Below are 23,931 nucleotides of genomic sequence, written 5' to 3' on the forward strand. Positions count from 1 at the left end.
TTATAAATAATATTGAATATTGATCAAAGTTCTAAGATTATATTAGACAGAGAGTTGGGATTCAGAGAAGGGGAACTTTAAGATATTTTAAGTAAATTTTAATATTTTGATCTTTTAAGCGGGAGACAGTTAATATATTTCACTTTATATATTTGAAATGGAATTTGTGTATTTAAAGGTAATAAAAAAACTCAAATGATCTAACTTTAGAACGTTTTTTGGTATAAAAACATTACATAATTTAATTTTAAAAAATAATTAATGGGCCATGAGTCCACGACCCGTTTCTGTCCTTGCTGGGAAATCTGCCCTAAAAAAAAAGCAGAAAATAAAAAGGAGAGAGAAAAGGTTTTGGTTTGGAAAATCAATTAACCAAAAAGACATAAAGAGGGACACTTACCATTACCAAGATAAAACAGCCCAGTCATCTTGTCTTGTCTCCTCATCTCGTTCACTGTAAAATCCCCATTACCGTTTCATCCAGCACTCAATCGCAGGCATCAACCTAATAAATTGGTACGTATATCTCATCTTCTCTTCAATTATTCTCCGTACACTCACTTTATTCCACCCTCGTTTCTTCTTGCAACCTAATTTCCTTTATCCCCGGTGCAAGAAGATTCAGTAGCGGGGACTTTCTCTTCCATACAACTTCTCTGTCGGTGAATTTTTAGGCACATTGTTTTGGGTATCCGTTTCTGTGTAATTTTTTAGATTCCAATTTATGGGCACCCGAAACTCGTCAAATTTATTTACAAAATGATATCTTTGGGGTTCTTAAGATACTGATAACTATACACTCTTTTGATTGCATTAGTGTGTGGAGGGTTCTCTGCTCAGATGTCAAATAATCCGCAATTTCCAGGTTTACAGGTAGAGTACATATTGAACTAGGAAATTTTGGTTTTCCTCTGTCCCTTTTATTTTTTACACGTGTTTTGTTTTTGTTATGAAAGCCTCTTCGGCCTCCTATTACCGGTTCAGTGGATCCTCCCCGCAATTATGCTCCACCTATGCCTGTTCAGGTAATGTATTTTTTTTTTTCCTGTGATTGTATTGGCTCTTGTCAAATTATTATTTATTTCAAGGAACGTATCTGTTTGTGCAGTTCCGACCCGTTGTTCCTGCTCAGCAGCCACAACAGTTCATTTCCATGCCTTCTCAACATTACCAGCATCATCAACATCAACCTGTTGGTCCTGGTGGTGTTCCCATGATTGGTGTTGGCATGCCTCCTCAAAATCAACAGCCCCAATTTTCTCAACCAATTCAACAGTTACCCCCAAGACCTAGTCCGCAGTTGCCACCCCCATCGCAGGCAATTCCAATGCCGGTTGCTCGCCCAAACCTGCACATCCCATCTGAATCAATGATGCCTCAACCTGATTCTCAAGCTCCAAATGGTTACACACCAGGTGTAGGTGGTCCAGGAATGACACTCTCTTCATCATATACGGTAAAGTCTTGGCCTGTATCCTGCACTTGTAGTGGATAAGCTAAATTTCCTATATGTGAATGCTGATTTGAAGATCGCCATTACACAGTTTGCAGCACCCACTTATGGTCAAGTGCAGACAAATTTTAATTCTACCGGGCAATTTCAACCTGTTCCTCAAGTCCATGCTCTCACGGGCTCTTCATCCCAGAGCATTACCACAGGGACAACTCTTCAGAGCAACGGTGGAGGACAGCCTTTAGTTCCAACTGTCATGCCTTCGGTACGAACCTTACTTATTTTTTTCATAACATGGATTGAGTCTTATGGCTCATATATAAGTAGAATTTCATGCAAATTTAATTTCTGTCTTTCAGGCTACCATTGTCCAGCCACAGCTAGCTAAGAATGGCTCCACAGATTGGATAGAGCATACCACTTCTACTGGAAGAACGTAAGTGATTTGAATGTTTGCTTGCATTCCTAGGGTACAATGCTGTTGATATTGCATATTCTTCAAATAATTTATGAACATTATGTCGTGTTGTTGGATCCATGTAGCCAATCCTATAAAGTGGGAAACGGTTTTGGGGTTTTGTTTTCTATTACTGGGGTGAATGAAAAAAAAATAATGTATACTGGCATTAAGAATTGTTTCATTTGAATTACTCCAGATATTAACTGTATACTGTTTTAATTTTACCTATGGCTCTTGTTGACTGAGAATCGAGTTGTATGGACGGTTCCTTTCTACTTCATTGAATATGGATTGGTACAGTAAAGACACTTTGATGTTTGAGTCAACAAATATATTGGTAAATTAATGTTAAGCAATAGTTGCATTAGTTAGTGGGAGATGTGTCATTACTTGATGATGTCAGTATTTGAGCCTTGCCACAAACATGACAACAATTGTGGGGTTTTGTGTTGCAATAATGACAATTTAGATTTTTGGCCGAGGTTCCATTTTTATCTTTGGTTCCAAGGTGGAAAAGTTGTTTTTCGCCTCTAAGAATGTCTATCTATATGTTGGAACATAGGGTGAAAATGACAATGACAATAGATTTCAATTGACATGATTGCAATGTAAAGGAAAAACTTTTTTTAACAACACTTTTTTAACAACTTTTTGACAACGCATACGTGGCAGCTTGTGATTGGTCTGTTTTAAATATTTTTTAAACATAAATTCAAATAGACCAATAAAATGATGACACGTGTCCCGTTGTAAAAAAAGTTGTCAAAAAGTGTTGTCAAAATATCATTGTCCCAATGTAAAATCCTACAATTGCTGTCACAATTTTGCTGCTAGGGTTGAGGACTGACATCCAATCAAGAAATGGCATTTGCCACACTAATTGGCACATTTACCGCTAATCACTAAATTACAAAATTTCTGCTAACTTGAATGTTATAGTGTCTTTGTAACCTACCTCTGCCGCATCTTAGGCTTAGTGGGAAGCAAGACAACTTTCTGTTCAAGTTGAATCTCGGTCAACGGAAGCCACACAACATTCAGTCATTGTTGAGTACCTCATATCAAATGTAGCATAATGTGGTATCATGGTTAAATGTAAACCAGGGGTTGGTAAAGCGTGATTAGGTTTTTATTTAGTCAAACTAGGTTGATATCGCCATTCATTTTGGGCACATATAATTGAGCTTGAAATATTTTTTACAGTGGTTGGAGGGAAATCAAGGCTGGGGGGCTCACCCAGATGCACCCACACAAAACTACCTGCATATACTTATAATTATATATATTGACTCCCTTGTTTGATGAAGCCGTCAATTATTTAATGTTCAGGACATTTGTTTGGTAATTTGGATTGAATATCTATTTTCTTAGGGTAATGCATATTTTCTTGGCACAAGAAACATTTATAGGCTTCTAGATATAATTGTTCACAAGTTTAATTGTATAACTTTTCAATTAATTTTTCAGATTTTATTACAATAAGAAAACTAAAGTATCTAGTTGGGAGAAGCCTTTTGAATTGATGACGCCTATTGAGGTTAGTTATGCGACTGATTTTGTTACCATTTTGTTAAACGACTTGTTATTTGTACCCTTGGATCTTTTATTTATTTGGTTCTGCCAAGGTCGCAATGTATATATCTCTCTTGGTCAATTTACTGTATCAGCTGAGTCAAATTATTCAAGAATTGTTATGTGCTTTCTATTTGTCCAAGTCCGGTGAAAATAATCTGCCATTAGCTCATTCATTACTGAACTGATTTTCTCTCAGGCAGGCAACCATCAATCTTGACTTTTACGTCTTGTTGTAAGGTCAGTGTTGTGATAAATGCCGGTTGGGCTGTCTGATATCAACTTGTTTTGTTTTCCTTGGGTGATGCTCTAGAAGAAATTTCTTTTCCAATTTTTAGTCTAGAATAGGAATTCCCTTCTATAAATCAGCAAGAATGACTAAAGACTCTTGATCTTGTCCTATGTTTATTTTTACTATTCGACCTTAAAACAATCATCGGGGATTAGTTCTTTATGGGTGGGGCATTTAGTAATGTTTGTTGACTTGGTACTCATGATTTCTTATGTTTGTTTCTGAGATATTATGTTATTTGTTTGGCCTTACGTTGGAGAAGAAAGTGCTGTTTCTTTCCCTTGTATGTGTGTGTTTTTTTTTACTTTTAAAGGGATTTCTTCTGATTATGATTATTTTCTTTCATGTGTACTTCATATGCAATGGTGGACAATACATATATTATATTGTTACATTAAATAAGGAGAATCTTATTATTGGCTTGACTTCATATTCTACCCTTTTCTATTTTTGATAAAGTGTCAATCGGATCAAGGTTGTCAAAATCAAGATCCTACCTAAGATTAGGAGGGGGCATAAATAATGCAATCATAGCATGGATAGAAAAGATTCTACCTAAAATATAAATTATATTTTAAAATTTAATTTAAGTAAACTTGAACTGAAAATTCATAAGGTGAATAATATACTCAAACTCGGAGGTCACAACTTAACAATTTCAAGTATAAAAGACAATTTCTTTTTTGTTAATACTGAACTATGGTGTTTGTCTTTTAGTATTACTGCAGACAATTCAATTTTTGTAATGCTTTTAGGACTTAATATATTTCAATTTTACCATATTAAAATCTACGTGTGTTACTGCCATAGCTTTAAGGTGCTTACAGGTGCATGCTGTGCTACTCTATTGAGAGGTAGGTCGTGCTGTGTGTCTTTGCTGATTGCTCTATCTACTATATTGCTTGAATTATCACAGCTTTTCGTACTTGCATTCTATTATCAGCTTCAAATATCATGATTTGTAAATAGATGAAGTGAATGTCTTTGTGGCAATTTTTTTGTCCAAATTCCAAAAGAATGTTGCTAATCTTCATTTGTGTGGAACAAGTGTATTGTTAGAACATGGGTGTTAATCTTTTTTTCCCTTTTTTGTTGTATTACCATGGGTCACACTTTGGAGCTCTGGTTTTGTGCTATGGCAGCAATCTATTAGGTTGCCTTCTGTTTCCTCTATGCACTGTTTGCTGGTGTATGATTTTAGGATCTTAGAAAGATTACTGTAAATAATATTTGTAAAAGAAATTTACAGGTGCATTTATTTATGGACTTTTGGTATGAATGTAAGGTGTACTTACATAATGAAGATTCAGATCATCATGTGCACTCCCTATGACTCCTTTAGTACTCCTGTCTATACACAATATGCTCTGTTGGGAGGATTGTGATTATCAAGATGGACATTGACAACATTGCTGGTGAAATGGTTTGGTTCACTTGGATTTTTCTATTAATATTATGCAAGTAGGAAACATGTAAAAAAGTGTCTGATTCTAGGATCTTCGAAAGATTACTATGAATGATATTTGTAAAAGAAATTTACAGGTGCATTTATTTAATGGAATTTTGGTATAATGTGAGTTGCAGTTGCATAGCGAAGGTTCAGATAGTCCTATCTATACAAAATATGCTCTGTGGGGAGGACTGTAATTAGCAAGACAGACTTGTCTAAGTTGCCAGTGAAATGATTTGTTTCACTGAATTTTCTGTGAATATGGTGAAAACAAGAGAATTAAGAATAAACAACGTGGAAGCTGATTTCCAATCAGCATTACTACTAAATATTTAGAATTTTCTTCTAAATAGACATTTCTCAGAGGTACATTATTATAGGATACTATCTAAGCAATGTATGACTTCTGAAATTTATGTATATTCAGTTTTGGTCAGTTTTGGAAATACTCAATCCCTTTTTTATTTTCTGAAGTCCATAACACAAGAATATGGGACTGGACCAATAGAAACTACAAATTACATAAAACATAACTTCACTTTTAGCTGCTTAGAAATTAGAAAAATATAAGGAGTTGAATAGGCTTGTTGTCATAGTGCTTGTTGTGAGTTGGTTGTTTAGTCTTTATCCTTTACCTTGCCCATTTATTTTCTGGATTTGATATTCTTTCTTTCTTTCAAATTCTTGCTTTCTGAGACCTGAATTTCTAATTTCTATTACAAGATGAAGATACTAATCTTTCTTTTGAAAAGAAATAAATATCTTTATGAGAAATGACCCTCTAATTGCTTTCTTTTATTTTGTTAGAGAGTGGATGAATCAACAAACTGGAAGGAGTATATTAGTCCCGATGGACGAAAGTGGGTGTTTGTTCCATTAATGTCTTTCTCCCTTCTATATTTGATATTCATTTATGTTATTTTATTTGATGAATATTTTGTAGGTATTTCTACAACAAGGTCACAAAGGAATCTAAGTGGTTAATTCCCGAGGAACTGAAGGTTTCCACCATAGAAAACAATGCTCTTTCAAATATTCTTCCTGTTATTTTCTGCCTTTAATTTTTGAGCTAATTTTATTCCTGCAAATTATTTCCTCCAAGTTGGCCCGTGAGCAAGTTGAGAAAGCAATTGCCAGTGGACCACATTCTGAAGCATTATTGAATTCTCATATTCAACCCTCTCCGGCATCTTCTGTGGCTGAAGCAACAGATAATATATCTGTAAGCAGTCAAGGGGAACCATCAAGTCCTGTTTCAGTTGCTCCAGTTGTTACTACATCCACAAGTACTCTACAACCCGAGATGCCTTCTGGACCATCTACATCTCCTTCTGCAACCCCTATAACTGGAACAAAAGTGGATGAACTCGAGGCACCTGTAAATACTGTCACACCATCAGATACCAGTATGGGAGGTGATAAAGCTGTTGATACGGATGTTAGCACTGCTATAACTCCAACGTAGTGTCTTTCTGACTAATCTCCTGTTCAGTCTTTATTTATTTATTTTTTCTGTAGATTAATGGTAATTTCATTGTACCGTAAATATTGCAGGAATGACACTAACAATGATTCAAATCAAGATGCTCTAGGTTCTGCCGATGGAGTTCCTGCAGAAGAGAAAGAAGTACGTTTTTCATTGTTTTTTTGTTATGTCTTGGATGATGTTATTATTTTCTGGTGCTTATCATACTGATTTGTCTTAAATTTTGCAGGATGGTAAAACTGATTCAATAGGGGAGAGAAGTAATCACGTGGCTGCAGAAACAAAGGCAGTTGAGCCAGAAACCCTTGTTTTTGCAAATAAGATGGTATGAGAATGAAATATTCAATATATTTTTATCAGTATTATGTTCCTGGGCACTAATCATTCGTCATATTACCTTATTAGGAGGCCAAAGATGCTTTCAAAGCACTCTTGGATTCTGCAAATGTTGGATCTGACTGGACTTGGGATCGGGTAGAGTGATTTCATTAATTAATATATTTTAATGCCACCCACCTGTATACATTTTTCAAATTTTTAAATGTTTGTCTCCTGTTATGTGATTTGCTTGCTTGACATGGACATTTCTATGCTTTAGGCTATGCGTTTAATAATTAATGATAAAAGGTATGGTGCGTTAAAAACACTCGGTGAAAGGAAGCAAGCTTTCAATGAGGTAATTCTTATATAATTTGGAGAGAACTCTTATTGCTTCTAAGAATTTCCTTTATTCCCTTATTCTTTTTCCTATTATGTTACTGTTGCTTTAGCTGGCATATTTTATTCCGTAAGGTGCAAGTAACAATTGTTTTGTTCTATTTGTAAAGTATTTGAACAAGCCCAATTTGAAATGTGTAAATAATAGAGAAGGAAAATTGTGTTAAGATAACTGTGTTTTAGTAGTTGTGTTTGTCACACCTCTGGTTGTGACTGTTGCTGCACTATACCAAAACTGTTTAAAACCCATTTTCGCTTACATATTTGAGTTATCAGATATTTTTTCTATTATTTTCGTCATTTCCCCTCCATTTTTGGTACCAGAAACTACATAGTGTTTGAAATTCTTCATCTCTCATCATTCACACAATAATTTTTAAAACCTTCCTTGATTTTGAGCCAATCCATGTATGACCCACTGCATAAATGTCCTACTCTTCAGTCACATTGTCAGCTAATATCCTCCTATGGGTTTCTGTTCATATTCTTCACTGCTCAGACACCCTCTCTTTCCTTGCCACTACTCATGCCCAAGCCTGTTAGATTTTTGTTCTATAGGCCCTATGCTGAATTCGTGGTTGTGTAGAGACTCTTGCAACCTTCGAGCTTTTTTTACCATTTAATGCCAATATGGTCCTTGAATGTGTGTTTGGCATATTGTGATGTGACTTTTAATTATTAATTATGAACATATTTTTATTTCTGAGCATTTTTGTGTCCTATAAAATATTCATGTTGTATCTGTTCTTATACATTTTTCATCTCCGAACATGCTATAGCACTTTTGTAGTCGTGTCTATGATCAACAACTGTCTTTAGAGGCTCAAATGTCTGTCAAGTGGTATTGTAGATGTGCATCACATGTGATGTATGCTATAGAAATACAATCTATGGAACTATTTTTTTTTTTAAATGTTTGCAGATTATGTTTGACTTGTTATGTACTTTTGAAAATAAAAGAAGCTTAAGTCCTCCTCAAGACAAGGAAAATTATACAGACAGGTGGGGATGGGTCAAATTTCATGTACTGGATAAACTATTATGATCTTCAAGCCCACAATTCTCATTATTTCGTTTGATCAATCTAACTAACACTTCTCATAGTCTCCGTATTTCTTAGAAAGGAACATTTTATACCGAAATACTATTTTAAATTTAGGCATGATATTTATTAAGAGAGAATAGGTTACTTGAGACCATGTTCTCCATGTTTAGACATCCCTACAAGATTTATGTTCACATCTCTTTTAAATGCACGGGTCGGGGAGACTCTATAATATGTTCTGGATGTACATTAAATGTTAGTAAATTGATAACACTTTCTCTTTTTCATTTTTCAGTACTTAAATCATAGGAAAAAACATGAAGCTGAGGAAAAGCGAATGAAACAGAAAAAAGCACGGGAGGATTTTAAAAAAATGTTAGAAGTATGTTTATGCGCTTCAGTTATTCTTTAAAGGTGTGTTATGTGTGGTTTCTTTTTCACCTTTCTTTTGCTAATATATTAAATTATGTTCCAGGAATCCACGGACTTGACTTCATCCACTAGATGGAGGTTTGTTATTTTAATGATATTTAAGTTGTTTTTTTTAGACATTGCATCCAGTTGATATACTTTATGATAATTATTATTATTCTTTGCTATTAATTCTTTTGGACATCACCCAGCAAAGCCGTGTCTATATTTGAAAACGATGAACGTTTCAAGGCTGTTGAACGTGACAGAGATCGTAGGGATATGTTTGAAAGCTTTTTGGAGGAACTTGTAAACAAGGTGGGTTCTGCTACCTCATCCTTCAACCATTTACAGAACCTTTGGGCATTTACTTTTGAGTGAATATTTACTATATATGCCCATATTTGTTAATGTTAAGTATGCCGACCTTGCTTCTGGGTAAAAACTTTGGATTAGACATGTGTGCTATGTCCTTGTATGATATATGGTGTTGTTAGTCTCTAGTGCCTATATTTGCACAAATAAATTTTGTTTTTCACTATTAACTAAAATATATTCTGAATGTTTCTGGGATGATCAAAATTTTGCTAATGTGAAGTGCAAAACTTTTTTTGAAGGATTAGTTGATTTGAGTCAGTGGTAGCTAGTGTTGTCAAACTCGAGGATCGTATTTCAACTGGGAATAGATTTAAAGTAATATAGACAAGAAAAATAACTCATAATAAACCTTATTACATATTAAGATCCAATGCATACAGAACTCAACATAGGTCCATAAATCATAAAATAACTCATTATAATTGATAAATTCATAATTGCTTACTAAAATTATAGAAGTCTAACTGAACACTCCAACTCTAAATGGCAACTAGAATAGAAGAAAATATTAAAAAATTTAAAGGACATAACACTGAGAGAAATATCTTATTAAATTTTTATAATTTACTGAGAAGAAGCTTCACTGAAAAGAGAAAGTCTGAATAGCTAGCAACCTCCGAAGCAACAGAGAAGACTGATGGACACCTAACATTGGGTGTCACTGTCCGTGAAGATTGATGTCAATGATGGTATTGGCAATGGTTGTGAGCCTTGTTGTCAGGAACAGCAACACATTTGTTTTGATGGCCAGGACTACAAATAAAGTGTTGCAATGATGGTGTCCATAATAGGTACACTGCAATACCCAGTGACAGGAGTGGTATAATGGCCGACAGTGGTGATGAGCATAGTTGAGGAGAGCAGAGTCACACAGGACGTTGTTTGGTACTGATTTGCTCATGGTAACCCTAGGGGAAATGGGTCGCCTTTTTTTAATTTTTAAAACTGGGTCATTGTAAACCCAACCCGGAAAGCCCAAAAACATGGGTTGGGTAACTTGAACTGGGTAAGCCTGCCCAAAACCACACCTTCAGGATCTATGCTATATGCACTATCGGCCTTGTATTCTTGGTTCTCCCATACTCACAGGATTGTGCATTTTGCAGTTTTGACAACATTGTTGGTGTGGTAGCTAAGTTATATTATGGAAAAATTAAGTCTGTTATGAGTCAAACAACAATGGAATTAAAAGTTAAGAAAAGATCAAAGTTTCAGTTCTTACTGGGTATGGAACTATGAGTGGAGTTTTTTCACTGTAATCAATGCATTAAATCGTAAAAATCCTTTGAAGTGCTTTAAATAAATATGTAATAATTTTTTCAGGAACGAGCAAGGGTACAGGAGGAACGAAAGCGAAATATAATGGAATACAAAAAGTTTTTGGAATCTTGTGACTTTATAAAGGTAAATAGGTTTATTATGCCCTAAAAAATTGAAGATTTTTATGTTGTTATAGTCTCATCCAACCTTTTGCTTCACAGGCTAGTACACAGTGGAGAAAAGTTCAAGATCGCTTAGAGGCTGATGAAAGATGTTCCTGTCTTGAAAAAATTGATCGCTTGGAGATATTCCAGGTAGTATCTTTTTTATTTATTTTCAGAATTGAAGTTGTCATTGTATATGAACATATTTACTACTGAAAATTTGTGTCTATCTAATTTATATTACTCCTTTCAGGATTATTTACGTGATTTAGAAAAGGAAGAGGAAGAGCAGAAGAAGATTCAAAAGGTACTATTATGTTCATCCTTTGTAGGGCTCTATAGAGCTTTACCCCCTACTTCCTTTGTTTATTGCTTAATATATCTGTTTTCAAACGTAATAGGAAGAATTGAGAAAGACAGAACGTAAAAACCGTGATGAATTCCGCAAATTGATGGAAGAGCATATCGCCTCAGGCATTCTTACAGCAAAAACTCACTGGCGTGATTATTATACAAAGGTTAACTATCCATTTTGTGGTTTTATTTATTTGTACTTTTTGTTATATTTTAAAATGCAAATTTTAAATTGTGGTAGCTTACGTAATATTACCTTGTTGAGTTTTCTCCATTTTCTTATTTGTTGTCTAGGATCAACTTTTTTATTAATGACCATGGAGATGATATTTTTTGAGTGGTCTTGTAGGTGAAAGATTTACATGCCTACATAGCAGTGGCATCAAACACATCGGGTTCAACTCCCAAAGACTTGTATGAAGATGTTGCTGAAGAGCTAGATAAACAAGTGAGCATGCTAATCTCTCTTTATGGTTGGCTTTGAACTTTTTCTACTAATTTCATGGGTAAAATTTATGATTTTTCCTTTTAGGATCTGTAATCTCATGCAATTGTACATTAATTTATTTTTAAAACTTAGAAAGGTATTATTATTTGTTGAATCTCTTAAATTCTCTCTCGTTAAATCATGAGGCTGAACATCTTTAGTTGGAATCATGTACATCCATAAGGATTTACACTATCCTAGGTGAGTTAAAGATATCCCGCATCTATAAAAGATCAAATTGGGTTCTAATGAGACTCCATTACAATACACATGTTATATTGAAATGAGTTCTGCCATGACTAAATAGAGCTGGTGGACTTCTACTTTCATGGATCCTGAAAAACATTACGATTGCTAACAAGTGGTTCTCATAAAACGGAAATCTTCCTTTGTTTTGTATATGACAGTATCATGAAGAAAAAAGTCGAATAAAAGATGCAATGAAATTGGCAAAGGTATGTTGTATAAGTCTTCAGTGGTTTTTGCTTATCAAATATTTTCTGATGGATATGATTTATCATGTATCTCAGATCACCTTATTCTCAACCTGGACGTTTGAAGACTTCAAATCAGCTTTATCAAAAGACATTGGTACTTCTCCAATATCTGACTTCAATTTAAAGGTAGGTAAATGGGTGAAATATATGTTTTTGTCTTCTGTTTTATGCGTTTCAAATATGCTCAATTTCTTTACTTGTCTCAACACTAACTACAAGTCTGTTTATTAGAATGAATGGGGGAATTAAACTTTGCATGTGACTAGTTTTTCTCAGCCATTCTTTAGTTGATGGTTTTTTCTTTGCCTGGTTTGATTTTGACATTTTGTTTATGCGTACGCGTGTTGGAGTATACTAGGAGAGAGATACTAATATTGAACAGTCAATCTTACCTCGATACCCAAATGCAGATAGGGAAACTAGCTCCTTAACAGAAAATGCATCGTGCACCATTTTCCTTACCTCGATACCCAAATGCAGATAGGGAAACTAGCTCCTTAACAGAAAATGCATCGTGCACCATTTTCCTTACCTCGATACCCAAATGCAGATAGGGAAACTAGCTCCTTAACAGAAAATGCATCGTGCACCATTTTCTTTATACCCCCGTGTCTTCATTTTTTTTACTATGGTGACCACTACAGTGTTGGTGGTTATCTGATTCATGGTAGATGTAAGTGCAACTGTATGAGGCTTGAAAACCCCTGTATACTCTCATGATGCATTGAGACTGCCTTTTAAGGTGAGGTGATTTCCTTTAATGCCTTAGATTGTCATCATAAAACTCGTCTATATAACTGAATTTTTTTTGGAAAACTGGTTATTATGATAATTGGAGAAATCTAAGTTACTTTGTTTTTGATATATCCTTGATTGTCTTTTGTGAATTGTTTACCAGAGTCCTTAATATTTCTTTCATTTACAAGTGACCATAAAGGGTGTCATATGTATTGAAGTGGTCAAGCTTCTTAGAGTTTGATTCAAATCATTTTCAGTTCAGAATATAATCTATATATGCATGTTTGACCGATTGGTATTCTGTAGCTTGTGTTTGAAGAGCTACTAGAAAGGGTGAAAGAGAAGGAGGAGAAGGAAGCTAAGAAGCGCAAACGTCTTGCCGATGATTTCTTTCATCTGCTATATTCTATCAAGGTGCAGTATCATGAACATCAATGTCTAAGTTATGTTATATTGTAATGGTTGAGAAATAATGAATATTATATATGCTTTTCTTTTGCCTACTTACTGCAGGATATTACCGTGTCTTCAAATTGGGAGGACTCAATACCACTTGTTGAAGATAGCCAGGAGTTCAGGTCTGGATCAATGATAAATTTAAACATCATGAATAAATTGTTTTATGGGTGGAAGTGGAGCAATAAGGCTTTATTTAATTAAAGATGGTCTTAATTGTTTAAAAATAAATGAGTATATATTTGGAAAAAAGAAATTAAATCTCATTTAGTGGAGTCTATTCCATGGTGTTTTACTTACAAGGATTTAATTTGCATATGAATATTTGAGTATTATTTCGAACTCGTTAGGAAAAAAAGCTATCCTTATTTATAGTCATAAGGTTGTACAATGGTAAATACATGTAATTGGAAATTACAATCAATGATATAGGCATAGTAAAAACAATAAATTATAACTGAGGATGTTGATTTCCCCAACATTTCATTGTGTAATTACGGAATTGTCTGTGTTAAACCCAAATACTGACATTTAGTTACTAGGGTATGAAAACATGGTCAAATGAAGTGATCAAAACTCTGGCACCCATTTAACTGACATTCAGGGTGAGAGATAATAGCGGCAGTCATTGATAGGATCGTATGCCAGGTTGTGAATAGGTGAGGGGATAATGAGCAGATCACAAAGATAAGTTGATGATCAAGAGTGAAAAGTAGAGGGAAGTGAGCGTGAAAAAGTAGGATGAAGTAAATCAAACTCGTGGCAAGACATGGTAGAGTAAAGCCAATATTAGGAAAGAAGAACCAAAATGAAGAATCCATGCCATTCTTCATAAAGCAGGAATGGAGCCATTACAGGGAAATGTAGGCTTGAACAAAGCCAGTGATGTTTTTAACAGTGTTAAGTCTCTCATCAATTATGATCATTTTTATATTTGTTAGAGCTTGGACAATTCTCTTTCTATTCAGGTAGATTTTTCGGTTGATTTAACCCCACTCCATTTCTTATATGGCATCTGATGCTATATACTCTTGATGTTAGGGTTGCTGTGGATGCCCATTCTAGTAAAATAAATGTTCGATGTATTAGGAAAAATACAAGCTGGTGTATAAACTGATACCTTATTAATTGGCCGTGGTGGATTTGGCTCTTGTAAAGTGTGAAATGTATAGTTATAACAATAACAATTGCGTGGAAAATTCAACAGTTGATTTTGTGATGTAAAATACACACACAAGTATAACAAACTTGCTAAATTTCAAGTTAGTTTTTAATTAAGCTTTGCATTGCATTTTTGGATAGAAAATTTCACCTTTTCCAAGACATTCAAATACATTGAATTTGAACCGATCTCTTTTTAAATTCTTTCATTTTTTAAATGTTTTCTTCAGATAAGGCAATTCAATTTTTTTTTTAATTTTTAATTTTCTAATTTGGACAAAGTATTTTAATTACCACCAAATGCAAAAATTATTTAAATATCAAACCATTGTTAATAATTAAAAAATATCAATATTGACTTTTTTTAGTCAAACTTGGTTCATGTTATTTTTAGGTCAAATTTCATCAATATAATTGATATTGACAAAGCCTTTTTTTTTTACTGTTGACGTTGGCCGAAATTGATTTTAATTAATTTCGATCACAATTGTTTAGGTTGGCATTGACTGGTGTTATTTTTTGTGACGTTGGTTTTTTATTGACTTCTCAATCCATGTTGGATGAAAAATTCCCTTAGATGACCAAAAATAATCCTTGTTAATGTTGGCCCAAAGTTTTCCATTCGACATTGGAGAAAAGTCCTAACAGACTATTGATAACGAGTAACATTAGTGTCCTTAAAAAAATAATCATGATAGACCATAACAAAAAGATAATCACAATTGAAGTCAATTGAAAAAATCTAGTTCTCATCTGTAAAAAAGAATAGCCTCCCCTACAATGGCCAAGATGGCACGGGTTATCATCGAGCGAGAAATAACAATTGTCTACAACAACAAAAATAATCCTAACAATTTTAATAAAAAATAACTCATATCAACATCAATTAAAAAATAGTCATCCCAACAATGTAGGGGAGGCTAAGGAGAGAATACAAAGAGAAATGAAGAATTCCAAATTCTTATCTTTTAGGTGGAATTTGAAATTCTCTAATTTTAAGTGATCCAATTAGTCATAAAATTCTAGAATTTTATTTTCTTTTGAAGTTCCTTACCCAAATAACATGGTTTTTGTCATAAGACATTTCAGATTCTTTATAAAAATGAATTACCCTCTTAAAATTCTCTATCCAAAGACACCATCAGAGCATCCAAATATTTGAATGGTGCTGTTCTAGCGCTTTATTACTTTTGATTGATATCCTATTTTTCCATATTAAATTTAGAATAATCCAGTGCGAGAAAATTGTGGCACCATTGTGCTGATCGCCACCTCTATTCCCTACTAACCTGCCATACAATTCTATCTTTCTCTTGCGGCATTGCTGACTAGGATTGCAGTCAAATAGTGTCTGGTGCTGCCCTCAAGGGGGAAATATGTCATGTTCGGTTGACAGATTCCACTGCAGGTGTTTGGCTTTGTTTTCCTGGAGAATTCAAGCCTTCTTTCTTTTGCATATCTAACCAGTGACTAGATCTGGTCCTTTTTCTTCGAATTTAAGAAATGATCCAGATTGAGGACGGGCCAGTGTCCTTTTCTTTCGATATTCACATTTTTATTGTACTTTGAAATAACTTTTTTTAATTTGCATAATAGGCTGTTTTGATGCATGTGATGTGTCATTTAAGTGGTTCAAAAACATAGACTACTATGCATTTCTTTTAATTAAAGTATTGAAACTTTTTAGTAAACTATTTGGATTATTGATTTTGAGTATTAATGATCAGGGAACTGCATGGTTTGATTAATTCAAAATGAATCCATTAGTGTGGACAAGTTTTTAAAATTCGTCCTAAATTTATTTCCAGAAGTGGTTTTCGCTTTGAAAATCCAGTTACAAGCGGATTTTGTGTTTAATCCAAAGCATCTGAAACCTCTTTGGATATCTAGCCATATTTCTGGAGCATTCAGCACCACTTGATTATTGAACTTAACCACTTCAGAACCTGAACCCAAACCTGTATCCATTTGGGGTGTATTGGATTCACTCCACCCTCGAATCCTGAGAACTGACTCCACCCAGTTTGGTGCCTCCCATTGTCAAATGCCCAAAACCAACTCCAGCGATGACGAGAAACTGTGAAGCAGACATTTACTTGAACTATGTAAGGAAATAAATAATTATTTTATCCATCACAACCACACCAATTATATTCTTATCATCTTTATTTGTAATAATCAAATCCTTTAAAATAAGAAATAAAAATATGTTGGGATGAATAGGAAGATTCTAAATATATTTTTAAGTACTAAGGAGATTCTTAGAAAGTAGATTTTAAGTTCAACTCGACTTCACAAAACTGATTTTTAAGGTGGCATTTGCATTCACTTCTTACTATAATTTGTCTATATCACTGATCAGCGTGAGATCTGTATCACACCTTATAATGCTAAGGCTTAAATATCTTGAATGTGTGACTAAATATTTGTAGGTGCTGTAATAGATTTAACAAAGCTCGCTAAATTAGTTTTGATACCAACCTAACAAGTAAACTTAAGGCCTAAACCTCAAGATTGAGTTTGCATCCACTAATATATTATAATTTAATCATATTTCTTATTGGTGTGGAATTTCCAACATAGATTGAGGATATTTTTATCTTAATGATGTACTATTTACAACATATTTGATGGAATACCTCTTAGCAATAGATCTTTGTTTCTTGAGGATCAGAGGATTTTTTCTTGAGAAAAGAACCAGAGGATCATTGCTAAAATGTTTCTTGGATAAATGTGGATATCCAACTAAATTTTGAATATGGACAAAGAATATTCCAGTTAAAATACATTTTATATATTGAGTTTCTTTATTGGATCTGGATATGGTTTGTTTGGATGTATATATCCAGGTATATGCATCAGGCCTATTAATGATGAGTGTCTTGAACAACTGTATATATCTTAGGTAAAGTGTCTGTGATTTGCAGTAACATGTTTCAGCTTCTCTGCTTTGCAATGTTCTTTGGGATTTTCTTCTTTGAATTAACCTATAATACATTCAAGCTCTTATTTGTACTTTATTTTGCATGTTATTAGGTCTATTGGAGATGAAAGCCTTTGCAAGGAAGTATTTGAGGAGTACATTGCACAACTTAAAGAAGAGGCAAAGGAAAGTGAGCGGATACGGAAGGAGGAAAGGGTATAATAACATGTTTATATGTGTTGCAAATCCCGCACAATTATAGGGTAGAATAAAGAAGAAAGGAGTGCAAATTTGTTGTGGATAATCCAGTCGGCTCTTTGATTGTTGCCTAGTTCAATAGCTAGGAATATCAGTTATAATAAATTGTTATTGTGAATTGTGATGTGTGCTAGAGTTTTCCGATTTATCTGTGTTCTACTTTTATTTGGACATCTTGCTAAATGAAGTATTATTAAAGACGAAAGTATGTTCTTATGTTTAAGTTTTGCTGTTTTATCTTTTTCTTTTAAGGTGTAGACGACTTCCTTTTAATACACTCTTGTTACTATAATTTTCTACCATTAAGATAGAAAACGAGTGAATTTCTTTATTCATAAAATCTTTCAATAGAGAAGGAGTCACTGAGTAGCTTATACTATTTCTTCTGCAGATGAAGAAGGAAAAAGACAGGGAGGAAAGAGAGAGAAGGAAAGGGAAGCAAAGACGGGAGAAAGATGGAGGGCGTGAAAGAGGGAAAGATGAGGCACACAAGAAGGATAAAGCAGACAGTGACAGTATGGAGTTATCTGAAATCCAATCATCCAAAGAAAACAAAAGGTCTGAAGATGATAGTAGAAAACAAAGGAAGCAGCGTCATAGTCCCGAGCACGAAATGGATAAAGAGAAGACTAAGAAATCTCACGGTCATGGAAGTGACCGCAAGAAGTCAAAGCGCGTATGTAGATTTACGACTTCTGTCTTAAATATATTAATAATTTCTATAATTTATTGTTCACTGATTGTCTTCTGCCTTTTGGTTCCAAGCAGCGTGCATCTGGCCATGAATCAGATGAAGGACGCCACAAAAGACACAAGAGAGACCACCGCAGAGAAGGTGATCATGGAGATCTTGAAGATGGGGAATTTGGAGATGGTGTGGATAGATGGTAGCCATATTATTCTATTCGATCTCCTGTGATTACCTCTTGTTTAGCTCAATATGTATTATTTTTCCAAAAAAAGGTTAAAAAACAAATTTTCAAGAGAACTTACTAGTATTCTAATGTTCTGCACTGTAGATTTTGCTACAAGAATGAAAGGTTAAGTTCTCACGTGAGGATCCCAATTGTTGCAACTTGCTTTGATTGATAAATGAAACATTCTCATGTCCAGTTTTCACAAAATCATGTTCAAATTTTGTGTATCACAAAAATCACTAATTGAATAAAGCCCCATTAGTTATGTATCTGACTTAGCTTCAACTATGAGGGTTATTGGCACTTGTATGATTTCATTTTGGTCCATATGTAATATCATTGTAGTTTAACGCTGAATCTTAGACAAATGTTTTGAGTGCAGACTGGAACGGATCGGACTTGGTTATGTTGCCATGGTGTTATGTCACTGATTTCCTGTAACAATTATTGTTTCTCTTTCCTAGGCTGAACCTGATTCATAACCCCAAATAGGTGTGTCCAAAACTCATTATGGACCTACATTCACAAATATTTAATGACATGGCCTAAGATTTCTACGAGGTTTTGTGCTAATGGTTTGCAGCTGATTCTACGTTTAAACCATTATCATTTACAGTTGATCTGCATTCTGGCCTGTGATCAGAACTCGGCACGTAGGGAAATGCTTAACACCGCGAGCTATTGGAAATTCCGAAATGGCCATAATCGAGAAATCATTCTCTTAATCAGGTACCCAAGCACCGCTTATTTGACTTGCGTTGTTTTATCTATCATTAGTGAAGCTGACACTAGGCACAACCCTTTCATTTAGACTTTGTTTTTCCCTACTATAATCATTACCGAATTAACTTTTCGAGATAAAGTTTATTTGCATAAGGAATTTACTGTAACTTCTTTAGCACGAAAATGTAGATTATAGATAGTGCGATAAAAGTATTGTATCAGATTATGGTACAAAGTGCCTTTTTCTCGGTTAGTACCGAAGAACTCTTCCACAAATAGCTCCTAGCCTACCATTTTTTAATGACCAAGGCACGGTATGAAGAATGAAGTTAGTATTTCAAACAGAAAAAATGGTAATGAATGATAAAGATTTCCAAGTATTTTCGCCCTTGGTAGGGCCAAACAACAGCTGCGCTATTCCTTTCTGCGCCTTTTTTGATTCCTTTCTTCCCACCCTTCCATCCGTTTTTCTTTCATCTTTTCCCCCTTTTTTCAATAACTTAGTTGGTAAGAACTTATTCCCTCAAGTCAATTTTTGGCGTCTATCATTACAAACATATTTAAAATAAAATGAGTGTGAAGTTACAATTAAGGTCCTATCTTCAATTCTTTAAATAAACGTCATTCCAATCAATTTCTCCCCTTCCCCCCTGATTTGAATACGATCTCATTATGACAACTAAACCAGTACTTAACAATTTGGTGTCATAGGCACAAGCACTGAGGTGCTTTCACCCATATTGAAAGTTCGGAAACAGTGATAACTTGGTTCGTTTTTATCTTTTTCTCTTGCATGTTGGAGTTTTAAGTCCACAACAACATTAATCACTAACTAGTCACATACACCAAGTCAAAAGTAGAATATATACATTACTTGCCTCTTATGTGTGGACAAGCGAAATCAGCTCATTAATGTGGGAGACTTGCGCAGCACAATTATGCACTTAATAATCCGGTCCCCCCATCTCCGCTCTTTAGTACCATCAAAGCCTTTAATAAAATAGAAATGGAGAAGTTTTGGGCTATTGCAGAATTTTCTGAGTTTTAGCATTAGACGCCACTGGATAGTGACTTGTGGGTTCTGACATTGTAGACCACCTCAGTTGCTTAATCTATGTGAAAATCTGTCTCAGATGTCCAATTATACTTATATTTGGTACAGGTTCACTTAAAAGCTTGGTTGATTCAAGTTCAAAGCTTGGTTGGTTCACTTAACATCCTACACCGAACTATCATAACTTGGTATATGAGCAAAATATCATTTATTACGTATGACTTTTCCAATCCTCTCGTGCAATGAGTTAGGTTTGTTCTCAATTCTAGTAAGGTCTAAGAATGGCCTAATCGCTAGTGTCCAAACCTTGATTACATGGGAAAGTACATGAACCTAACTTTTGAGTTTGAGATAAAGTTAGAACGAGTTCTTTCTTAATTCTAACAAAAATTGGATTTAATATAGACATTATATTGGCATCGAAAGGCAAAGGAATGCAACTTATTATTACAGAAAGAGGAAAAACAGAGTTTATATAAAACTCTGTATAACAGATTTATCAATCTGGAATTCATAAATTTCAGGTTTGTAAAAGTCACTACGATGCATGTATCTGTTGCAAAGGTAAACACACGCCAACAACATTCATAAATACAAAAATGGCAATCCTGTTAAGAGAAAACTCGTGAATATGGAAAGGTAGATGCTGAGCTAGATCATCTCTAGAAATGCAAAAGCTGAATAATAAATGAAAAGCTTCTTCCATTTTCAAATTTCATGCTTTTGATTCTAACTCTTCTTTTGGCAACTTTTACGTCATCCAGTAGTGCCACCTGGTGCACTCTAATTACTTGTAGCTGCTAATGTTCCCCATTAGACATGCCAAATATTATTTCATGTGCAACTTTAAAAATCACTGTCATCAATTTTGCATTACATGTGGATGCACATCATGATTGTTTTGTCACGAATTGGTTTATCATGTTGATGTCACGGGCATTGATATTTTAAAGCTTTACATTGGTAGAAAAAAAAAAGGATTAAGTTAAAACATGAACCTATGCATAACACGCATGAGAAAAAAGTCCATCATCTCAATTACTGGGACCATTTCACCAATCACTATAGATGCATTATTTTTGCAGTCGGTCCTACTTGTGTTTGGAAAGAGTAAAGTTTCAATTTTTTTTTTCAATATAAACGTTGCCCATTAACTAAAAAAGCCGAATAATTATAAAAAGTTATTAATATTTTAATCAACTTTTTTTCTGGAAGGAAATTGGAATTGAAATAATGTGGCTCTAATTTATAGAGGAACGTATTTTTCTCTATATTGAAATGTCATTTTGACAAATTCTTAACAACTTAAATTCCAAGGGCCACCAAATGCTTTGGTTCACATTGAAAGTCATTTTTCTAGAATATTACAATGGTTGAACAAAGAAAAATCCAACACTAGTTATTATCTTTTAACTTTTTTAAAAGTTGTTGTCATTAAGATGGTGAGTAAAATACATTTCATGCTATCTAATTTTTATACAGATAATTATAACACAATTTAAATAAAATCTATCACGACTTTCTTTATAAAACAAAATTTCTATAAAAGCTTATTCTCTAGTGCTGATATTGAAGCGAATCATAGCATAGCAACATCATATTTTATGGTTAAATATACATTTGCACTTTCGAGTGAAAATAACCATACATGATGTTGGAAATTCTTTTTTCTACCAATTTAAATACTCAAAGGCCAGCATACGTTCAATTGTTGTCGTCGATTATTTCATTATGTTTTCTCAAATATTTTGAAGTACAAAGTCTTGTTAATCTGATATAATTATTCAATTATATGTTATAATACATAAAATACACTACAACAATGTGTTTAATATATTATTTTATGCATTTATTTAACATCTTAAGTTATATGGTACTGTTAAAGATGAAAGTAAGAAAAACTATCTTCAATACCACATATACGGTAGTGTTCTCCCTTAAATTTCACCTTATTCTATTTTAATTTTCAGTCAATATATATTTTTAAAAAATCCGCCACCATTCCTTGTCAGTGCAATTTGCCAAAACCACACGTTCATAATCTCTGTCAAATCTCATATTATATATATTTATAAGAAAACTCAAAATCTTAGTTTTTGATAACATACCATGATCACTAGATGTCCAACATCTCAAAATCTCAACTATCCATCATCTCAGACACCTTAACATCAGGAACACACCTTCCACACTAATCTTGAATGGTCGTAGCATAAACATTATTCATCTTTCAAAAGTCAAAAGAGATTGTTTGGTGAAAGAACATTCTAAAAGTATTTTAAATGCAAAAAATAGTGAGAATAGTCCCCACCACAATAAGGGAGTGATTTTGTAACAGTTTCTTAGGCATTAAATTTTAGTAAGAATTTTATACATCTTTCATATTCTCTTTATAAAAGTTCTGCAGTTACATGTACACACGCGAACACGGGACTCCACTGTTAACAATCCAAAGAGTAAAGTTCCATTACTGCCCCTACACCAACCATCCATATAAATTGATCATAGAGTCATATTCTAGGTGCATGATCAACATATATAACACATAGTAATTGTTAGTTGGTAGTTTTTCTTAGAAAGCAGAGAATGAAAATGTCGTCTAAGGTCACTAATGCCACCCTTTGCCTTGCAGTGTTATTCCTCTTCTTAACCTCCACATATGCTGGAAGACTTGGCCCTGCTTCTTCCTCTTTCACTTCAACCAAAACTCAAAATGTGGTGAGTTAATTTTCTTAATTCATATCATATGAACAGTTACATACATCATATGTTTTATTCAGTTGTTAATGATCTTCTTCTCGTATGTGCTTTAAGGCTTTGGAAGAAGAGAAGTTAGACGTGGAGGAAAGTTGTGATGGTATTTCAGAAGAAGATTGCTTGATGCGAAGAACACTTGTGGCTCACACGGATTATATCTACACACAGAACCACAAACCATGAGATTCATACCTGTTTCTCATATCAGATGCAAGCTATATATAACTCCCTCGCTTATCATTGTAATTATGCATAAGCAATACTTTTCACATAAATATATATATAATCCACTTTTGAAACACTTAGATTTCTTTTCCTGCAGTTGCTGATAGGAGTTTCTTATAATCTGTATTAAAAGAAGTATTCCTTTTTGTTTCATATTGTAAACCGATACATATATGTGGATATCGATTTTGATTGATATAAATTTGGATATTACCCTTATTTTTATTCATCCATAATTTTTTGAAACTGGGTTCATTCAGACATCAGAAAAGTATGTTTTTTTTTGGGGGGGGTGGTGGTGGTGGGTGCCTAGTGGCATGATCGCAATTTGATTGGTCATATCAAAGAGAATGGAAGCTTGCATGATGAAGCTCTGCATCAGCTGTAAAGTGTTCAACTTGTTTGGGAAATAACCAACACAATGGACCGAAAGGCAGTTTGGTTCCCAAAGTGAATAATAACATGTGCATTAGGGATGGACAAAAGAGAAAAGCTTCAAATTACAGATCCTTCAAGATTATAGCTTTGGCGTTTCTTTGCTTATAATCAATGTTTAATATATGTATATATATCACTGTTACAAGATAATGAAACTTGTTTGGGACAAAAGATACGATGCCACTGCCACCCAAAATATTCTTGCTTTAGTTGAACCGTGTTGGCTAAATGAGTAAGTCGTGATTATTATTCTGA

General features: G+C 34.0%; 2 protein-coding genes across 9 annotated transcripts; both read left to right on the forward strand.

The window, feature by feature from the left end:
* The first annotated feature begins 372 nt into the window (after positions 1 to 372).
* LOC106771898 (pre-mRNA-processing protein 40A) lies at positions 373 to 20,400 on the forward strand. 8 transcript variants are annotated; one of them, XR_001376536.2, is made up of 32 exons: positions 373 to 516; positions 818 to 873; positions 957 to 1,025; positions 1,109 to 1,456; positions 1,545 to 1,718; positions 1,813 to 1,889; positions 3,381 to 3,450; positions 6,035 to 6,087; positions 6,171 to 6,228; positions 6,330 to 6,688; positions 6,782 to 6,854; positions 6,943 to 7,038; positions 7,119 to 7,187; positions 7,312 to 7,389; positions 8,771 to 8,857; positions 8,951 to 8,985; positions 9,099 to 9,204; positions 10,588 to 10,668; positions 10,746 to 10,838; positions 10,942 to 10,995; positions 11,090 to 11,206; positions 11,392 to 11,490; positions 11,937 to 11,984; positions 12,060 to 12,152; positions 13,071 to 13,178; positions 13,278 to 13,342; positions 17,418 to 17,520; positions 17,954 to 18,238; positions 18,331 to 18,449; positions 18,862 to 18,971; positions 19,096 to 19,208; positions 20,365 to 20,400. XR_001376536.2 is itself a non-coding variant. In XM_014657928.2 (30 exons), coding segments are annotated over exons 2-30 (3,051 nt in total). In that variant the 5' UTR covers positions 373 to 516; positions 818 to 840; the 3' UTR covers positions 18,583 to 18,686. The 8 variants fall into 8 exon arrangements, 5 of the variants coding, with proteins under 5 accessions (XP_014513414.1, XP_014513410.1, XP_014513411.1 ...); XR_001376534.2 differs by lacking the exon at positions 20,365 to 20,400 and having other exon boundaries at positions 19,096 to 19,924; XM_014657928.2 differs by lacking the exons at positions 18,862 to 18,971; positions 19,096 to 19,208; positions 20,365 to 20,400 and adding an exon at positions 18,582 to 18,686.
* A 2,343-nt stretch (positions 20,401 to 22,743) lies between these two features.
* LOC106771899 (phytosulfokines 3) lies at positions 22,744 to 23,314 on the forward strand. Its single transcript, XM_014657929.2, has 2 exons — positions 22,744 to 22,974; positions 23,071 to 23,314. Exons 1-2 carry the CDS (start codon positions 22,843 to 22,845, stop codon positions 23,194 to 23,196), a joined length of 258 nt encoding a protein of 85 aa, XP_014513415.1. The 5' UTR covers positions 22,744 to 22,842; the 3' UTR covers positions 23,197 to 23,314.
* The last annotated feature ends 617 nt before the right edge of the window (positions 23,315 to 23,931 follow it).

Source organism: Vigna radiata, chromosome 8, assembly GCF_000741045.1.
Source record: "Vigna radiata var. radiata cultivar VC1973A chromosome 8, Vradiata_ver6, whole genome shotgun sequence".
Taxonomy (NCBI): domain Eukaryota; kingdom Viridiplantae; phylum Streptophyta; class Magnoliopsida; order Fabales; family Fabaceae; genus Vigna; species Vigna radiata.

What these genes read in the sequence shown, in the direction of transcription:
- LOC106771899 (XM_014657929.2), top strand. Translation starts at nt 22,843, where the DNA reads ATGAAAATGTCGTCTAAGGTCACTAATGCCACCCTTTGCCTTGCAGTG. An exon ending in CAACCAAAACTCAAAATGTG is followed by an intron (nt 22,975 to 23,070) that starts GTGAGTTAATTT and finishes ATGTGCTTTAAG; the next exon opens with GCTTTGGAAGAAGAGAAGTT.
- LOC106771898 (XM_014657924.2), top strand. Translation starts at nt 841, where the DNA reads ATGTCAAATAATCCGCAATTTCCAGGTTTACAG. An exon ending in TTCCAACTGTCATGCCTTCG is followed by an intron (nt 1,719 to 1,812) that starts GTACGAACCTTA and finishes TCTGTCTTTCAG; the next exon opens with GCTACCATTGTCCAGCCACA. An exon ending in GGATACGGAAGGAGGAAAGG is followed by an intron (nt 17,521 to 17,953) that starts GTATAATAACAT and finishes TTTCTTCTGCAG; the next exon opens with ATGAAGAAGGAAAAAGACAG.